An 18,574-nucleotide genomic window follows, 5' to 3' on the forward strand; every position below is an offset into this window, starting at 1 on the left:
ATGTAAAAAATTACGCTTTCAACCAATAGACCGAAATGAAAAAATCCAAGATGAAAATAAGAGTCCAGAACCAAACTAAATAGCGGCTCTCTTCAGAATACAACTTATGTAGAATTTGTAATCGCAATTCCAAGAGCTCCAATATAGAGTACAGAGTTGAAAAAAATGCTCTCAAGCGTGATTCTATGAGCGGAGAGGCACTACATTACTGTTCCTTGTGAGCTGCACCGAAAGGTGTATGGGCAACCTTTCCCACAATAGTCACCCATATTGTGTGGGGAGCATGTACGATCGTTAAAACTACTCTTGCACACGCGACCTTAAAAATATTTGAAAGACAATTTGAGCATATGCGTTTAGTCCCTCGAGTCTTCACCCCAAATACAATGGAATGCTTTGTTGGAGATACCTCCACTGCTTACCAACGTGGTTAAAAATATACTATAAAAAGGATGAAGAAGACTCCACAAAAAAGTGTTCGTGTGTGTATGTGGCAATTACTAGAGGAGTCAGTGTGGCACTGCTCACGTGGTTCGCGCTCCTCTGCAGAAGTAAAAAGAAAACAGGCAAGAAGTGGTGACCTCAGGTCATCAAAAGTGTCTACTGACCAATATTGACGAACCCAGAAGGGTCCCTTGGCACTGCCAGTCAAGAGTTTCCCCTGTCATTTTCTACGCGTTCAGTTTTTCTAGTACTTTGAAGGTATCATGCAGCTACTTATATCAGCGTAGTACGTTTCGCTTGGAGAACGACAGCATTATAGGAAAACGGCAGGTTTTGAGGCCACGTTGCCCAGAAATACCTTCCTTTTGTGAGACAAGCTCAATTTCAAGACACGAAGGGAACAAGTAGAAAGGAACCTTCAGCTACCATGAGAGCAGAGCTTTTAATTTACCACCTAGAGACGCAAAAAGTGGAAAACATTGTTTATCATAGATTATTCAATTGAAGGCGTTATTTAATTTGTCAATAATGGTGACCTGAAAGGCATTTAGGGCACACTAAATGAACAAGCCCAGTCGTAATGTTGGGTGGTCAACGTCGTCTGTTCCAAGCACAGCTTTTTTGCCTGCTGCGGAAAGCTCACCCTTACATAGCAAAGTTTGTCGCCCCTTTCCCGTTCCTTTGTGCGTGTTAATTTTCGTTATTCGCCCTTCCTTCCACTCACCTACACGTCATTGTGTTTTTTTATATCCGCCTTCTTTAGTCCATTCGAAATTTTGTCGTTAAGGCATGCTCACACTATGACAACACGACTAATACACGATGGCGACACCGGCTTCCGAGTTTGCGGACCACGTTGTTACACGACGCCCTCGGAGTCATAAACGTGTCCGCCGATCGAAAGTGGGAGTAGTGTGACTCGCCCGCCGTCCTAAGACACAAGAAGACCAGTCGACCGACGGGTCGTTGGGAATACATACATAGCGAAAGCTCCGGACCGACAACGTTAGTGCCATAATTATTGCGCCTCTGTTTTGGTAGTTTCCAATGTGTAATTAACTTTGTAAAGTATATAAAGCCCATAAATTACGCCACCGACACGCTTTTAGAAAACATAAGGATTGGCAAATGCAGAAGAATCACTGCGGGAGGCCATTTAGGTATAAAGAATTATTATCTGGCAATGCTTTTAGCGGAAATGGTAAAACATAAGTATGGCAAGCACTATGCGCGCACTGCGAAATCGCGGTCGCGGCTGGGCACACATATTGGCGAGTACTTTTGCAGCCCGAAGCAGCGCAGTTGGTCATTACCTACTGGGGGGGGATGGCGGATGGAGGCTTTAGCGAGCCCGAAAGCGCGAGCGTTACTCAAGAATTGTTCAATTTGCTAGCCAGAAATTGCTTGAACCAGATAGGAAACATTAACTTGACACACGGAGCGTGGGCCTATTTTTGGTATTCAGGTTACTCCGTTGTAATAAAGTTTAAGCATTATATATGTATACGTAGATAATTAAATGGGCGAAAATGTGAACACTCATGTATCGACAGGTTTCTTCAGGGCCCATTTAAAGTTTTTGCCCTGTAGCTTTGCCTCCAACATTCCTCTAACTGGAAATTTAAATAAGGTTTTTTTTGTTCTTGTCAGGGGCAGCAGGTGGAAACCGTTTTTCGAGCGCACGGACAACCTTGGACGTCCTGACAAACCAAGAATTTTGTTCTGGACGACAATATTCGGCTCCTGGTTTTCCGAACTCAGCGAAAATGGAACCTCTGAGCTCGCCTATTGGGACCAAGAACCGGAGTGTTCTTATCGCTGCTATATAGCCAATGACCGGCAGACGATGCCCGTCAGTGATGCCATCGTCTTCTACTACTGTGACCTTGACGCCTCTGACGTGCCTACTCGCAGGGCGGTGGGTCAGAAGTGGGTATTCTGGTCACTGGAGTCGCCCACCAACTGTGAGATGCGGCCCCTTCTTTCCTGGAGGACCGCTATAAACTGGACCATGACCTACAGACTTGACTCGGATATTTTGGATACGTACGGAAGCATTACACCCAAAACAGTACCAAAGTTTCACTCGTTTGACCGCCTCAGGGAGAACTGGAGGCAGAAAAAAATTATGGCGCTCTGGCCCGTCAGCCACTGCCACACATTCGGCAAACGGGAACACTTTGTAGAGGAACTGCGCAAGTATATGCGCGTCGACATTTATGGACACTGTGGCAACTATACGTGCCCCCGCGGCACAAAATGTCACCAAAAATTTGCTAAAGAATATTTCTTTCTGTTGTCTTTCGAAAACACTATATGCAAAGACTACGTTACAGAAAAGCTGTACTTTACACTGCAATTTGACATAATACCGGTCACCTTCGGTGGTGCTGATTACAAAGCTCTCGCCCCACCGCATTCTTACATCGACGCCCTCGAATTCAAGACGCCAAAAGATCTCGCCGTCTATCTGAAGCAAGTTTCAGAAGACTTTGACTTGTACAAAATCTATTTCGCATGGAAAGGAGTGTATGACGTGAAGCACTGGGTTTACTACACATTCTGCAACCTTTGCGCTAAGCTTTATAGCAACAGTTTCACAGAACATTCCGTGTACCCGGACATCGTACATTGGTGGAACGACACTTCTCAATGTCGTGCTTGGAATAGACAAACAATGCAGCTTTCATAATTGCTCCGGTGAAATGGTGATTTCAATAAGATGATTAGTCAAGATTCAAGGAATGACTAAAAGTTTGCTGAACGGAAGCATAACTTGCCCCAAATACTTACTGTTAACATTGCGGCGCGGCCGAGGCGAATGACTACACTGAGGAGAATACGATTGAATTAGGCGTGGTTTAAACACGTGAAAAAAAAACGTAACGAGCCAACTTATAAAGTCGAGTTACCATACATCTTACGTAAATAGGCAAATAAAAAGGTGTAGGTCGACAGTATTATCCCAGCAGACGAACAAACTTCTATGTCTCACGGTGAATATGTCATGTCCCGATAATGCCTTAGGAGCGGCGGCTTTATGTCATGTATAAAAAACTGTCTACTCATGGTCATGCGCTTTACTTAAAAACATATCAATTCTCATACCTACGTAGCGTTGCGGCAGTCTAGAATCATTCGTTTTGTTTTGGGATAGTGTGTGACAATAACAAAAGGCCACACCGTTACCGCACGGATCTCGTGAAAGTTATCGGCAAATGATGAATGCTGGTCGTGCAGGCCTGAAGGCCCTGACATAAAATTTTTATCAGGGTAATATTATTAAATGCAAGTGTGACGGCCCCTGGATGAATTCCTAATTATATGCAACTGTACAGTCAACAATGATTAAGGATTGAATCAGACTTAACGTTATGCTCGACACGTCTTTCCGAAAACTCGGGGGGTCGTCCTTTTGCGGGGTCGCACTTAGAATGAGAGGGATAAAAGGTTTCCCATGTCGAAAGCTGGTTTGCAGCGGAGTGTTCTTTATGTCAGATACCGACGATGTTCAGGCATCCGTATACAACTGTGCTACCAACGCACGGGGATTTTTCTACGATCCAAAATAAACCGAAGGCGAATGGCTTAATTTTATGTATCACTTGTCAGAGTAAACAAGGGAAAGACGTTCTGTAGGCAAGACAAATAACGCGTCATGCCGAGGAACGGTACATAGAGAAGTTGTATTGTCTAATATTGAAGCTCAAATAACTGGGACTGGAACGAAGCAGAGAGGTTAGAATCATGTGATGGTTCAAGCTGCATAGTATCAACGAAATAAATCCGACCAGAAAGGTCCCCTAGGGCACTTCTGTCTGCTTACGTGCAACAAAGGCGAAACGTGGCGATACATAATGAATCTTTTTTACGGATACTTCCCTACCGTGCACTTTTCTATTGATTTTTCTTGTTTGTCTCCCGACGGGAATTACTTAAACCAGCTCCTCTGGCGGGAATATTTTTTGGGTCTTCCCACCGAGGCGCGGTTGACTGCGGCAGCGGCTTCCGCTTTGTGATCTGTTGTGCGGCTCCGTACTTATCCCCTGAACAAGCACTGAGGGTCAGCTTTGCCTCCACCGGGTAGCCTGTAACAGGTTGTGCGGTGCAACCTTGCTGAATGCGCCTCCGAATTTTATCTTACACCAGACAAAAATGGTTCCTGCGCATGTCTTGTGCGTTGCGACGAGAGCGAATCGGGAGAGTTGTGGCGGAAGGTAAGGTTGCACCAGATAAAGCTAAGCTGTACTAACAGCTTCCGCATACCCGCCGGGGGGTTACTTGTGGCAAAACGGCCAGGGTAACCAAGACGTATGCATCTGTCATGTTCTCTGCGTCGTGAGCTGGTTCTTCTTCCCCACGGAGGTTGTAGTGTCGGAAGCATTTCCTTCCGTCTCGCACCTCTCGAAGCACTCGCCCTGGTCACCGTCTAATATTATCAGCAACGACAAAAAATATGAACCTTAAAAAAATTAACCCAACTCGATTGCAACCAGCTTTGCTATAATGAAAGCGTGGGTTTACTTCAAATATCCATGAAGAAGGAGGACCAGGGAAGCGTTCTGGCACGTGACCTATAGTTGAAGCAAAACTAAGGTATAAATGAGCCCTGGTTTAACGCAATTTCACCAAATTTGCGAAGTGATAGGTACGTTTTTTTTTCCTCCTGGGAGCGGAGTGAACACCCTCACAATTGCACAGCAAGACACAACCAGACACTGCTCGCCGCGTACGCACAGGGAACATTGAGACAGTCAGCGCTTTCTTACCTTCAGGGCCACATTTTCCCTTCATCCCCCTCTAAGAACCTATTGCGTTGGAAGTACCGAATGATTTACCACTTTCACTGGGCAACAGAACAAGGGGCACCGGCCTTTTTGTTTTATTTTCTGAATTACTCACCCTTATTCTTTCCCGGTATTTCTGACTCCGCTGCCTTCCCTTCACAACGAACCGGGGGAAAAACGCTTTCGCTGCCAAACCGCACGAGCAACTGGATTTCACTTGGCTCATTTTTCAGGGGTGTTTGACGCTGCAAGATTGATTGATTGTAAGGTTTAACGCGCGGACGCACCGCAGGCGATGAGGGGCGCCGTAGTGGAGGGCTCTCGATTAATTTTGACCATGTGGGGATCTTTAACGTGTGCCGCAATCTCGTATACACGGGCATTTTTGCTTTTCGTCGCCATCAGAAAAACAGCCACCTAGACGCTACAAGAACCAGTCCGCTTGGTAGTGTAGCCGCCCGGATGTCGGCTTCTGAAGGAGGGGCGAAAGCAGACGTGGAGCTGGTTTGCTGTTTCGAGAAAATACCGTTTCTTTTCCGAAGATGCGTACGCTGAGAGTGTCTCCCGACGAAGGAAAAAAGGGGAACCCCCGCATCCTTCGAAAGAGAGATGAAAAAGAACCCCCAAGCCAGCAGACGGCCACGGCGCCAGTAATAGTCCCAGGACTCAGTCGGGCAACAAGTTATCCCTCCCCCGACGGTGACCGTTGAAGAGAGTGGGGGAATGACCCCAGTAGTAAGCCAACGGCGACGTCGCCAATACGCGTCTTCCACAAAGGCGCACTGTCTTTGCAGACCGGAGCGAAAGGAAAAGCCCTGTCTCGCGGGAGCCGCTTGCGCCGGGGTGCCGAGCATCTTCCGCTACAGAGCCCTCCCTCCTCCAACCCCCCCTGGATTGCGGAGCTTTAAAAAAGGCAGCAGTTACCTGCTGAATGTCGAAAGGTCAGCGTCCCCTGGTTATCACTGAAAACGTACGTGAGAGGCCGCATGAACAGAAACGTCAATATGACCCGGCTTGTCGCGGCCGACGGTGACGACTTCTCGTTTGCCCCGCACGTCTATTGTGATGATTATGTTATCGCGTCCCAAAACACTGAAAAGGCTCTCGTACAGCGGAGTGAGGGGCGGCTTCGTTGCGTCGTGTCGCAAGAACACATGTGTTGCTGAGTCCATGTAGGGAAAAGTGAAAACCTTTGTTACAGGTGATGCAAGATGTGGTTGGCCTGAGTTTCACAAGCCATGCGCGCAGCTTCTGGATGTTGTCGGAGGCTGCTGGGGCGCAAAGTGTCTGGTCGGAGAAGCATTCTGACGGGAGGGGAACTGTGGAGCCATAAACCATTTCCGCTGCGCTGGAGCCGAGGTCGTCCTACCCAGTTGAGCGTAGGCAAAGAAGAACGAGCGGGAGCTTTTCCACCCAGTGCGGGTGATCAGAGTTCCGCATTAAGTTCAGCTTTGAGTTGCCTGCGCAAGCGCTCCATTATTCCGTTGCTGGCGGGGTGGTTGGTGGTTGTATGCTGCAGCCACGTGCCGAGGAGCGTCGAAAGCGCGGAAAAGAAGTTGCTCTGGAACTGCCGTCTGCGGTCAGTTGTTATGCGGGCGGGGCAGTGAAAGCGGGACACGCATGTATGAGTAAAGGCCTGCAAGACGGTCTCAGCTGATATGTCCGCAATTGGTATAGCTTCGGGCCATCGGCTGTATCTATCGATGCATGTGAACAGGTACCTGAAACCTTGGCAGGGCGGTAGCTGTCCCAACAGGTCGAAGTGAACGTGTTCAAACCATGACTCAGGAGTTCGAAATTCCTGTAGTGCAGCCCGATTGTGGTGAGTCACCTTCACGTGCTGACACGTTTCACATGTCCGAGCCCAACGTCGCACGTCCGCGTTGACGCCGGGCCAAACGAAGCGCTGTGTTATCAGCCGCTGGCTGGCATGGACACATGGGTGGCTGATGGAGTAGAAAGTGTTGAATACCACACGACAAAAATAGAGTGGGACGAAAGGTCGGGGGGTTCCGTGGGAGGTCTCGCAGGTAATGGTGCCCTGGACGAAGGGAAGTGCCACCTCCTAAAGCACGAGTGAAGATCCCCCCTTTTAGTCTCGTCAACTCAGTGTCCTCCTACTGAGCCTCAGCCATCGCATTGCAGTCTAGGACTTTTGTGTCGGAAGCGTTGACGCGAGACAAGGCGTCGGCTGCTTCGTTTCTGACCCCGGTAACGTGGCGGATGTATGTAGGAAACTCGAAGATGAACGAGAGATGACGAATTTCCAGTTCTGAGTAGGAGGAACTGTTATTGAATACGTAGGTAAGGGGCTTGTGGTGTGACAAGATGTGGAACTCACGACCTTTGAGGAAGTAGCGGAAATGCTTAATGGAACAACGGATTGTGAGCATGTCCTTTCCAAAAGGGCTGTTCCGTACATCTGCAGGCTTCAGGCGTTTCGAAAACAAGCCCAGTCGCTTCCACTCTGCACCCTCCTGTTGCTGCAGCACGGCTCCGACCGATGGGGAGCAGGCGTCCACCATGGCGCTTATAGAAGCGTCAGGCAGTAGAGTGATGAGAAGGATAGCCGCGGCCAGTTCGTCCTTAGCTTTCTGGAAAGCGTTCTGGTGTTCGTCAGGCCAACAAAATTCCGGGGCTATTTGGTCGTCTCGACGCAGCAGGTCGGTCAACGGCAGGGGTACTTGAGCACAACACGGAATGAACCACCGGTGGAAGTTTAAGAGCCCCAGGAACTCTCTCAGCTTGCGGAAAGATGTTGGGGCAGGAAACTTCTTGAAGTATCCCAGCCTCGATTCCAATGCCATAATGCCGTCAGCGGTGATGTGATGCCCGAGGAAGTTGAGAGCATCGACACCAAACGCGCACTATTGAGGTTTCAACACCAGACCGTGCTCATCCAGACGCTCAAAGAGCTGGCGGGGGTGCTGTTCGTGCTCACTAGGAGTTCTGCTTGCCACTAAAATGTCACCCAGGCAGACAAAGGCAGAAATAAGACCCCTGGTGTCGTCACCCATTAACCTTTGAAAGGTCTGTGCTGCATTTTGTAAGCCTTAGGGCATACGGACAAACTCAAACAGGCCGAATGGAGCTTTCATGGCTGCTTTTGGTACGTCCTTCGGTTTGACGGGAATTTGGTGGTGTGCCACTGCGAAGTCGATCTTGCTGTATATTTTTGTACCTGCGAGCCGCAAACTAAAATCATGAATATGTGGCAGAGGATACTAGTCCGGTTTTGTTGATGCGTACGAGGCTCTGTAGTCACCACATGGGCCCCAGTCATTCCCGTCGTCTTTAGGCACCATATGCAGCGGCGATGCATGGTTGCTTGACGATGGGCGAATATTTCCCAGCTGCAGCATATGCTCCAACTCGCTGTGTGCTGGTTGAAGCCTGTTGCTGGACAGCCCTCGTGGCCGGGCGGTGACTGGCGGCAAGGTGGTGACGATATGGTGAGTCACATTATGTTCCACCGGCTGTTCCGTGTTGCGAGGCTTTGTGAGAGAAGGGAATTCGGCCTAGACGTGGTGGTAGGCAGATACTGGCTGGAATGCGCAGACACCAAATGAGCAGATGTTTGACTCCAAACCACGTACTTTGAGGGTTGTGTTATTCTTGAAGCAACGGTCACGTACGCTCACGTACAGGTTGAAGTGGCTCAGAAAGTCTGCTCCGAGTATGGCGACATTAACGTCCGCCACGATGAAGACCAAGCAAAACAGGCGCCTGAGCCCGACGTCTATTGTCAGCGAGTGGAAGCCGTACGTAGCGAGGGCAGTGTTGTTCACCGCCTGCAGCGACGATATGTTCTTGCTACTTCGGCGATCCTCGGGGGTTGTCCGGACAATAGAAATTTTGGCTCCTGTGTCGACTAGCAGACGCAAGTTGCTTACGCGGTACACTACGAAGAACAGGCGGCTCGGTGAAGGGCCGATGTCGTAAGCCGCCGCTAACGACTTGCCGGAGCGTTTCCCGGAAACGAGCAAGCTCAAATGCAGAGGCTAGCACCCGTGCCGACACGATGGTGGTACCAGCAAACTCCGTAATGTCTATCTTGTGACTGGGTTCTCGGGGAAGAGCTTGGCTGTCTTGAAGGGGATCGGTTGCGTCATTGCTCGTCCTGTTGGGGAGCGCCAGACAGCAAAAGTTGTTGCATGGTCTTGATAAGTTGTTGCACGTTCTCCTCCAGGCGTGACAGTCGATCTGGTTATTTGTGTGTTGTTGCAGCAGCTAAGGGCACGAAGGTTGGAGCAGAATGCTCCGTGATGCGATCGGCAGGTTGCACCAGTAGATCAAGGGACGTCTGATCTCACCCCGCGAGAACCACGCGCACCGATTGGGGCAGACGTTGCTCAAAAAGTTCATGAAGATGTCGGAGCTGGCCGTCCTGACGCGCGTGCGCACCGAGTAGTTGCCGCATCCGGTGCAGCAGTGGGGAAGATCGTTGGTCGAGCAGCTCTTCCCGACATAAGAGCTGCGGAAGTCTACTTTCTTCAGGCGCCTCGAGGCGGTCCAACACCGTCGTTTTGAGGGTGTCGTATTTCCCTTGTGTGTGTGGGGGAGGGAGGGGCTGAAACCAAAATGTCGTCGATAACTTCGGCGAATTCTGGGGGCAGGGCTGCGACGACCAGAAGATACTTCGTCGATTGCGACGTGCCCTGCCGGAGCTGAAAACCGGCTCTACTTTGCTGAACCAAACTCTTGGTTTCTTGAGAACCTCGGATCCCGCGATATGCGTGTGAGGCGCTTTCTTGAGCTCGTAAGTCAGTGTAAAGTCTTAAGTAGGCGCCCAGAGTAAGGGGCAAAGTAAGCACTCCCACAGACGTTCCTCGTTCCAAAACGGCCGCATTACCTGGCCATATTTAGGCCGTCAGTTAACATAGGCCTCCCACAAATAGGCGTAGAGAAAGCTCAGTGGCGTAAAGCGGGATATGCTTCACGTCTTGAAATGAGATTTCAGCTCGAAGGGGCTTTACTTGGAGTGAACATGTGCTAAATTTCGATGAGGCATACTTTGAAAAACGGGTTTATTTATTGTACGAACTCTGTGTTGATATCACAGTAAGGCGAAGTCAAGTGCCACATTTGCAAACTGCTTTGGGAGAGGTGAGCTGAGCGACGAGGATGAATACTTTGAAGATTATAATCGGTTAAGAGAAAGAAGGACGCAATTACATTGAAAGAAAATAAAAATTTCTGCTAATCTCTTTCTTATTACTGAGTTTTTATCGTACGAAGTTTTTAAGAAAATAAGGAATAAACCAAAGAGGGCTGCACTTTAACTCAGGCACTCGCCTAGCTCCCAGCACGGGCTTGCGCAGCTGGACTCTCATCAGTGCAGCGAACGGATGATCGGCTTTCGGACGTCCCTTGTACTTTTTTACCCAACATTGTGCTGCAGTGAAGCCAGGGAGAGTAAAGCTACGAGACAAACTGACTCCAAGCGGCACAGTCTTCACGGTACGATAGACCTGGGGTTTACTTGAATCCAGTTGATGCCTAGGGTTCCTCATTAAACGGTGCCCGCCGCCGGTTCTCGCCCCAAAGCAACCCAGTACCCTGTCTTCGCTGCCTCTTCCGCAATGGACCAAGTGTGCTGCCACTGTGGTGCATATTGGGCCGCAACAAAAGAAGAAACAGCCAAAAAATGTGCCCACCTTCTGATTAAGATGTGAAGACGTTAACTGGGCTGTTGTGATAGTTGCCTTTTTTTCGGTACATCTCACATTGCAACCGAGCGCACGTTGTCCGAAGGCACAGCTAGCTTTCCTAAATAAGCTACGCTTAAGAGTACCGCCACTTCGTGCACCCGGAAGTGTGTGGGGGCCATTTTGTTCTCTACTGCTGTGTTGTTATCTCTCCCAATGAAACCGCCGCCGGTTGTGACGGGCAGAGTGTGACTGGCTGCTCTAGCGTCCGCGCAGAGAGAGAGAGAGAGAAAGAGAGGGGAGAAGCGCCCAGAAACAAAATCGCTGCGCCGGTATATAAACAGATATCACGTGGTGCCACCGAACAATAAAAATCCTCGCGGCACATAACAATGAGAGAAAAGAGTTCCAATACTATAAAAGCCATTATTTAGTGACGCTAGGCACAGCCACTCCCCGGCGAGGTGGCTCGGCACCCGAACGTCTTCGCCCCAACGCGCACACCCCCCAGCTATCCGTCGGCTCCTTTCCTCCTCTCCTCTTTCCCTCACACCTCTTGGCCTAAAGTTGATTTTGTTGCGCGAAATTGTTAGTGACGCAGGGAAGGGATTGCGCAGCTTAAACAATCTTAAACAGCTCCGCTGCGAAAGTCGTGTCCATGCTACTGAAGCCTGCCACGCCTGCTGCTGCTCTCCACGTGCCGTCGAACCTCTCTGCAATATATATGAGATGAATGCACTAGACCGCCAGATCCAGGAGTGCCTAAGCGAGGATGACTGTAGTGAACCTGGGTGCCTCCTGGAAGTACCGGGCCAGGGTAAGGGGTATTGTTACACGAGTTGGGTTTGCGGCAGCGTTCGCGGATCCTTCTCACATAGTCTCTGGTGGTTCTGGAACAGAAAGTCTCCTGAACAAGGTTTCTGACGGGAGCCTGTGCCACTCGGCGGTTTCTCCTGTGGTCGCCAGTGCTAGCTTCGCCGCGCTGCTATCGTCGAAACGGACAGAAGTTATGTGGCCACTTTGACGTTACCTCCCTCAGCAATGCCGCCTTACTTTGCAAAGAAAATTTCGAGTATCTGAAATCTCACTTCACTGCAAACACGAATATAGCAATAAAAGGCATTAGAGCGTGTCGGGTTAGCAGCTGGTGCGTTCCTCGGAACCACTGGGCGTAACTGTTCATGCGGTAGTTTATTCAAGCATGCTAAATGTTAAGACAAGGCAGCAGCGCCCAATTACAAGCGTTGTGAAATAAAGTTAGAGATGAGGTTATCATTTGAGCACTTTGAAAGTTTTGTTTGAGTATTAGCACGAAGCTACAGACATTAGCGATAAAACAGGAGCGTCGCACTCTCCTCAAACGCCGCATCCATTTGGCGGTTGAGTAACTATGAGTTGTGACTGGAACATGGGCAAGAATTACGGTTCCTGGGGGCGCAGGGGGAGGGGTGGAAATTGAATAAAGTGGCTGCATGTGCAGGCAAGGAACAACTTCCTTTAGAGCGAGTTTCATGGCAGTTCTGTTTCATTAAGGTTTGCCCTCTGCAGCTAGACTGCCGGGAGGTGGAAACGATATGATCGTGTTGGATATGCAGAGTCGGCAGCTAGATACTGCTATAATTAGTTTTACTACCGAAGCGACCAGACGCCCGGCGACCATGTTTTATAGCCACGGGCAATTTGTTCTTTAGTAACTCGGTCAGTGCATGCTTTTATTCATCCATTCAGCAGGAATAGCCCCGGGGTAGCTTTATCTGATGTAGGGATCAATAACATCCTTGTGTTTCCACAAAATAATCTAATTAGGCCACCGAACTATGCAGTCAACACATTCCAGAGAGGTAAAAATGAACATCGCATTAACAAGGCACTGCTTTCTGAACTCTTTGTTCGCCAATTTTTACATCAACACACTTTCGTTTTGCTATTTTCGGGACAATTCTTTCATTTGACAATGACGTTGATATTTTTTGTGCTCATAACAGGTCATTATTGATGTTTTCCCGTCAGTTTCAAGGATGACAAACGAAGCAGGCCATGATGGTTTCACTTTTAGACAAAGTTAGAAATTAAATCGGTTGATGAATAGAAATATCTTACAGTTAATAAAACTGGTATTCATTTTTGTACAGCATTGCCCGTGCATACAATTGACAGTTGTCGTCGTTTTTCTAAAAAACAAGTAATAAAAAAATGTAACTTAATCATTCAGTGAAGCTCAATAAAGTTTGCGAAATTGTAGTTATTCATTCGTTCAGCAAATTTTCCGCAAATGGTATTTGTGCTCTCAATGACTTGCACAGGGATGTTTGCGTTATTGCTAGCATCTCTTTTTCTGGGATTGTGTTGCTTTACACTTGATAGTACACATTTTTATGGCACAGCAAGAGAAAGTCCTGTGGTACTTTCAAAATAACAGTTAGAATACCACATTGTTATTCCTGATTTTCTACTTGTATTTTTCAATCCTCATATGTAATTTGTGGGATGTTGTCTATGATATTATTGATATACTGATAGCCCTAAGGGACCTAAAAAGGAGAAATGCTAAATTATTGATTTATATAACTGAAACAACTGCCGCCCTTTCGCGCACCAGCGATGAAGCCGCAAATAATTACCATGCACTATTGTTCACTCGCTCGGAGCTAGGTTAATTGCCTAAAATTTCAACCCTTCCCAGAAATTGTAGTGCTGTTGTTTTTACATCGAAGCAGCATATTTCTACCACCCAAGCAAATTTTTGTAGTGATGTCAACAGAAAAATGTCATCATTAAGAAGGCAAGCACATACCTACCCAGGTGGACTAGCCATACCGGTAAAGATTGTGGTCGCGTAAGTTACTCCGAGGGCAAAAGTACGCTAGCCCATAGAAATCGCTTAGTGACGCCACCACGCTTTTACATAGAATAATAGAGACAGTTAAAGCATACCTGAACCACCCAAGCAAATCATCGTGGTGATGTCTCCAGAAAACTCGCATCGTGTAGATGGCGTCCACAGCCTCACAGACAGCAGGAGATAGCTATATACTGGGACTGGCCATAGCGGTAAAAATTACGGTTTGTAAGCTCCACCGAGTGCATAAGTACCTAACAGCATAAAAAACACGCAGCGACGTTACCATGCCTTCATATATAAAAAGAAAGACCGGTATAACACCTCCTTGAGTATCTTGATGTAACGATTCTGCGCGCCGCTACTATGTTCTTGCGTCCAGGAAACTTTTTCGGAGTGCCCCGCACAAGTCGCAACGTGCCTGCAAACAGCCGGTGCGCGGGCTGTCTCTGTCGGCTATTCAAACTTTGTTGGCTACAACGAATCTACGAGTAGAACCTTGCTCCGAAGGACGCGGACGCCGCGGCCAAGATCTCTCTTCCATTCAGGTTCTACGAGCGCCGCTACTGCCGGCCCTTCACGATCTCGGCAAGAGTGCTTTGTCTGTACTATTTGCGCTCCGTGTGTATATTAAAAGAAGAAAATGTGCGCAGCCGTTACGGTTATTGTGTATAAAATTATCCTTTCGGCGGGTACTTTGCATTTGTTTTGCAGCAGTGAATCCAGGCGGTCGATCTGTCGAATCCAGTACTGTAACCTCGACTGGAAAGGTATTGTTTATATATTGCTTCGGCTCACCTCTCACCATGCAGTTAACCAGTTAGGTTGCCTTCGGCTTCTTGTCGTCGTCACAAAAGCAGCAACCTTTGACGGCCGGTCACCACCACGCTACCTCACATGACGGAGGTGACGGAGCCCGGGTAAAGATGCCAAGACAACAGCTAGAAGAAAAATAACATAAAGCAGTCGTTAAGGTTGTGTTGCAGCAATATAAAGTGTGGTTAAGTATATTTCACTTGCGTGTTTTTTCACTCTTTTTAAAAACACGTAAGAATTTCAGTGAAGTAGTATGGGTAATCGCTGTGGGTGTCGCTTACAGGTTCGCAGTGGAACACCTTAACAGCGTAGATAGGAGCAACATTTTTTGAGTAACACAAATTATGTATTTGTAGGATTCGTTATTTCTTATCTGATGTAATGGAGCCGGAACGTGATGCCACATATGTAGGACTGCGTCACATCAACCACGCAGAACGATGATTCTAATTACCATGTTGTAGGGGTCCACATATGGCTCCTGATTCTAGTGTTTGTCAATCTGGTGGCGGACCTAATTCGTGGAGCGAAACGAACAAGCCTGAAATTGTAATAACATGCAAATGATATATAACGGTAAACAAATTTTTAGCAAGTATGGCTACCCTTTTATCGTTTATAAATTTAAGCCACCGAGTTACACCGAGAGAATTTTAGGTCAAGTTGTTACAAAGTATTGCAATATTTGCACGGAAAATGCGGCCATTATAACGTGCTGTCAACTGTATTCAGAATAATTGTTCAAATACTTTTGAACCTCACAGAAAAATCTCGGGCCCAATCTTTCCTACGAGTAGTAGATGGTTATCACAAGATTTTTTTTTACATAGCGGAAAAACATTGAATTTGCAGGTTGTTGCTATTATTTACTTCACAACACTAACAGCATTAAATGTTGTTTAAGCTATAGGCAAATTGTTTCAAATAAAAGAGTCCTTTTATTAGGTTATAAACCGCGCGCCCTTACTGAGTAGTTATGAACAAGATAGGTCAGGTACCTTGGTATTTGGCATTTTAATTTCACATAAATTTCTACTTCAGTACTTGTCTTTCACAGCTCATTGTGAAGATGTCTTGTTCTCTAAAAAGGACACATTTTGGTTCTCATTGCCGCATAGACAGAGGTAGGTAACCGCACTCCCCTAACTCCACCTTATCCCAATACATCTTCCTTACGGTGGCCTAATGCTTGTTATCACAACAAGCTTCATCTAGGTTTTACTGGCCGACGGAAAAAGTGGAGCCATGACAGCGCCTGTATCCCTCACACGGCCAGGGCTTTTCAGTTTAGAAAGGATGACCATGTTTTTCTGACGTTTGCAGGGGCACCCCAAACTATTCTTTTTTGGTGGGTATGGGGGTAATCAATTTCACGCTAAACAAATATTTTATACCTGGTAAATTGACACATTACTGAGTATTGCTCGTCCGAGAGACAACATTTACTTGCCACCCACCATAAACGATCCAAAGTAGAGTGCCTGCTCAGCACAGCTCGGAAGCAACACTCTTCGTCGCTTACTCAGTCGTGTCGTATGTTTTCCACCCAATCGCTGGCAGAATGCGTTATGTTTGTTGTCGGCATTATACGTTACATAATTATAAATTGCAACCACAAGCAAAGTTTCAACCACCTTCATTCCCTCTTTCAAACCCCGAGTTTTCAGAGAACCCAGTGTTTACCAGTGTTACCGACGCCCAGAAACTCCTCGCCTGCACAACAGCGGCTACCTATACCTGCGGTATATTGATTTTCTGAATTTGTTAAGATTTTCTGAAGAAGTACAAGAACTCCACGAGCCTATTTGTGGCGAACCACTCCGGCTTCAGTGACGGCAAAGAATGTTTACTATTACGAATGTACAATTCTGACAACGGCTGCTGCCTTATTTGAAAGAGACAAAATGTCATATAAGAGGCGACTGCGACAATTACAGTGCGAACAACCAAACGGCGTAACTCACCATAGTATTTTCGAATAACTTTGGTGTTAGAAGATGTGGGTTTCACAATGAGGTTTTAGATGCTTACTAGATTTCGCACATAGGTTCTTTTTCAGCATCTTGAAGAGTGAAAGAGGGAGCAAAATTTTGGTAAGGTGGTCTTAGAAACGCACAACACACTTCGGACAAGGACACTTGACAACCATTTGTAATAAGTCGCCGAGAAACGTGAGAGCGGATATTCTGGAAGCTTGGTAGAGAATAATATTTCTTTGCGTGTGTGGTTGTGTTTGTCCTTTCGGGTGTGGGTGTCGAAATGCGTGTGTGTGTGTGTGTGTGTGTGTGTGTGCGTGTGATTGTGTGCGTGTGTTTTAAAGACGCTAGTCTTTCTTGGGCTGCTTAAAAGCAGAAATTTTGGTCTGTCTGTCTGTCTGGCTGTCGGTCTGTGACTCGATTCAGCCCCCCGGCCACAGTGAAGCAGAAGCTGCGCAATAGTCACTGCCAAATCTAAACACCCACTGCTAAATCTAAACGTCTATGCCCGGTGTCAATGCTCCTACTCGTCAACATTGTTGAACACGAACAAAACGATACGCCAATATAACGCAGCAAATCAACACATCACTGATATATGCAGTGTTCATTTATTTAAACAAATATAGATGCATGGCTTTTGCAACAGCAAATGAAATACTACATCAAATGCAGAAAATTGTCGCCGGTGGCGGCCAGCGCTACTATAGATCCGGGCGGCATTTAAGAAATCAAACACCAACAGTAACGAAAAGTTTCGCTAGATTGCTTCCACGTTCCTCTTGAAACGCAAGTTGAATAGGGCACCGTGATTATATAAACGTCTCTTTAGGGCGCCTCGATTCACACACGTCTAAGCAGTACAGCAGCGCTGGCATCGATGCACGCGACTTGGAGCAGTAGAACTCGGTAAATTTTAATTTACTTGAGGAAAGCTCTAGTGTGTTGAGTTAAGAGGAGCGATACGGGAGAGGAACAACATGAGAGGTGATCGAAAAAGAGAAGGGAAGCGTTTGCTTGGCAGGGGTGCCAGTCGACTCTCGTCTTTCGTCCACATTTGTTACGAAACGAGCACATACGCGGCCATTTTCTTGTGCGTGCGTCGGTGAGGAACTGAAGGGAACCGAAAAGCGGACCTGAAATTAGACCTCCTATAATATTCAGTGGAATAAAAAGAATGCAGAAATGGCAATAAAAAGCTTGAAATTAACCTATAGTTGAAAAGCAAAAAGGCATAAAATAGATGCTATGTTCAAATGAGCGTTCACTCAAAGTAATTTTGTCTGAAAAAATTAGAACTCCCCACTTTGTCGCCAGCAGATAGGGCGTTTGCGATTCCTGAAAAGCGGCTAGGAACTGTCCGCGGCAAGGTGACAGGAAAATATTATCAAAGATTGCGTAAACGATAGGTACGTTTGTTGATGAAAACGAGCTCGACGGAAACTGCTATCAATAAATGAACGGTGCATTTACACAGAGTGATGGGAAAGAGGACATTTTCTTAAAGCCCTACAATGAAGTAATCACGCCCACTGTTTAACTTCGAACTATATTCATGTCTTATACTCGTTTTACTTACAAAGAATTCATTCGAAACAACTTTCCCCCGACTTTCTACCACAACAAACTGATTGCGTGATTTTTTACCTCATCTCTAATAATTAGGTGACATTTTTTCTGTCTCTGTTTTACGAGCTAAAGAGCATTAAGGCCTTCCAGAACTAACGTTAACAATACCATGAGATGTTTAAAAAGCGCGATGTGTGCACTACTGATCTTCAGGGCATGGCTGTTGGTAGCTTTCAAAATCAGTGTTGTGTGGCGGAAGTAAACGAAAAGCTCTACACGCTTCTTCAACACTTTCGCTTCATTGGCCTGTGAGAGAGCTTGTGTCGAGTCTTTCTGCTAAGAACAAATAATCCTGCGTTCGTACCTACAACAATCCATTGTATAGTTCAAAATCATTCCCGAGGCGTGGCTTCGTTCCCTGGATAAGTGGTTTTTGTGGCTTGACTCATCTTGTATTTATGAGCTAACTCTTTCTTTTCATATTAATGCAACTTA

General features: G+C 47.0%; 1 protein-coding gene across 1 annotated transcript in view; it reads left to right on the forward strand.

Moving 5' to 3' along the window:
- Nucleotides 1–16,802, forward strand: part of LOC144139923 (alpha-(1,3)-fucosyltransferase C-like) — a 31,354-nt gene extending 14,552 nt beyond the window's left edge. Inside the window, exon 4 of the mRNA XM_077672147.1 lies at nt 2,095–16,802. Coding sequence (XP_077528273.1) covers nt 2,095–3,136 — 1,042 coding nt within the window. The 3' untranslated portion in view covers nt 3,137–16,802. The remainder of the gene's footprint in view (nt 1–2,094) is intronic.
- The last annotated feature ends 1,772 nt before the right edge of the window (nt 16,803–18,574 follow it).

This window comes from Haemaphysalis longicornis, unplaced genomic scaffold, assembly GCF_048455015.1.
Source record: "Haemaphysalis longicornis isolate Haplotype H1 unplaced genomic scaffold, Haemaphysalis longicornis Haplotype H1 scaffold_5, whole genome shotgun sequence".
In the NCBI taxonomy this organism is placed as follows: domain Eukaryota; kingdom Metazoa; phylum Arthropoda; class Arachnida; order Ixodida; family Ixodidae; genus Haemaphysalis; species Haemaphysalis longicornis.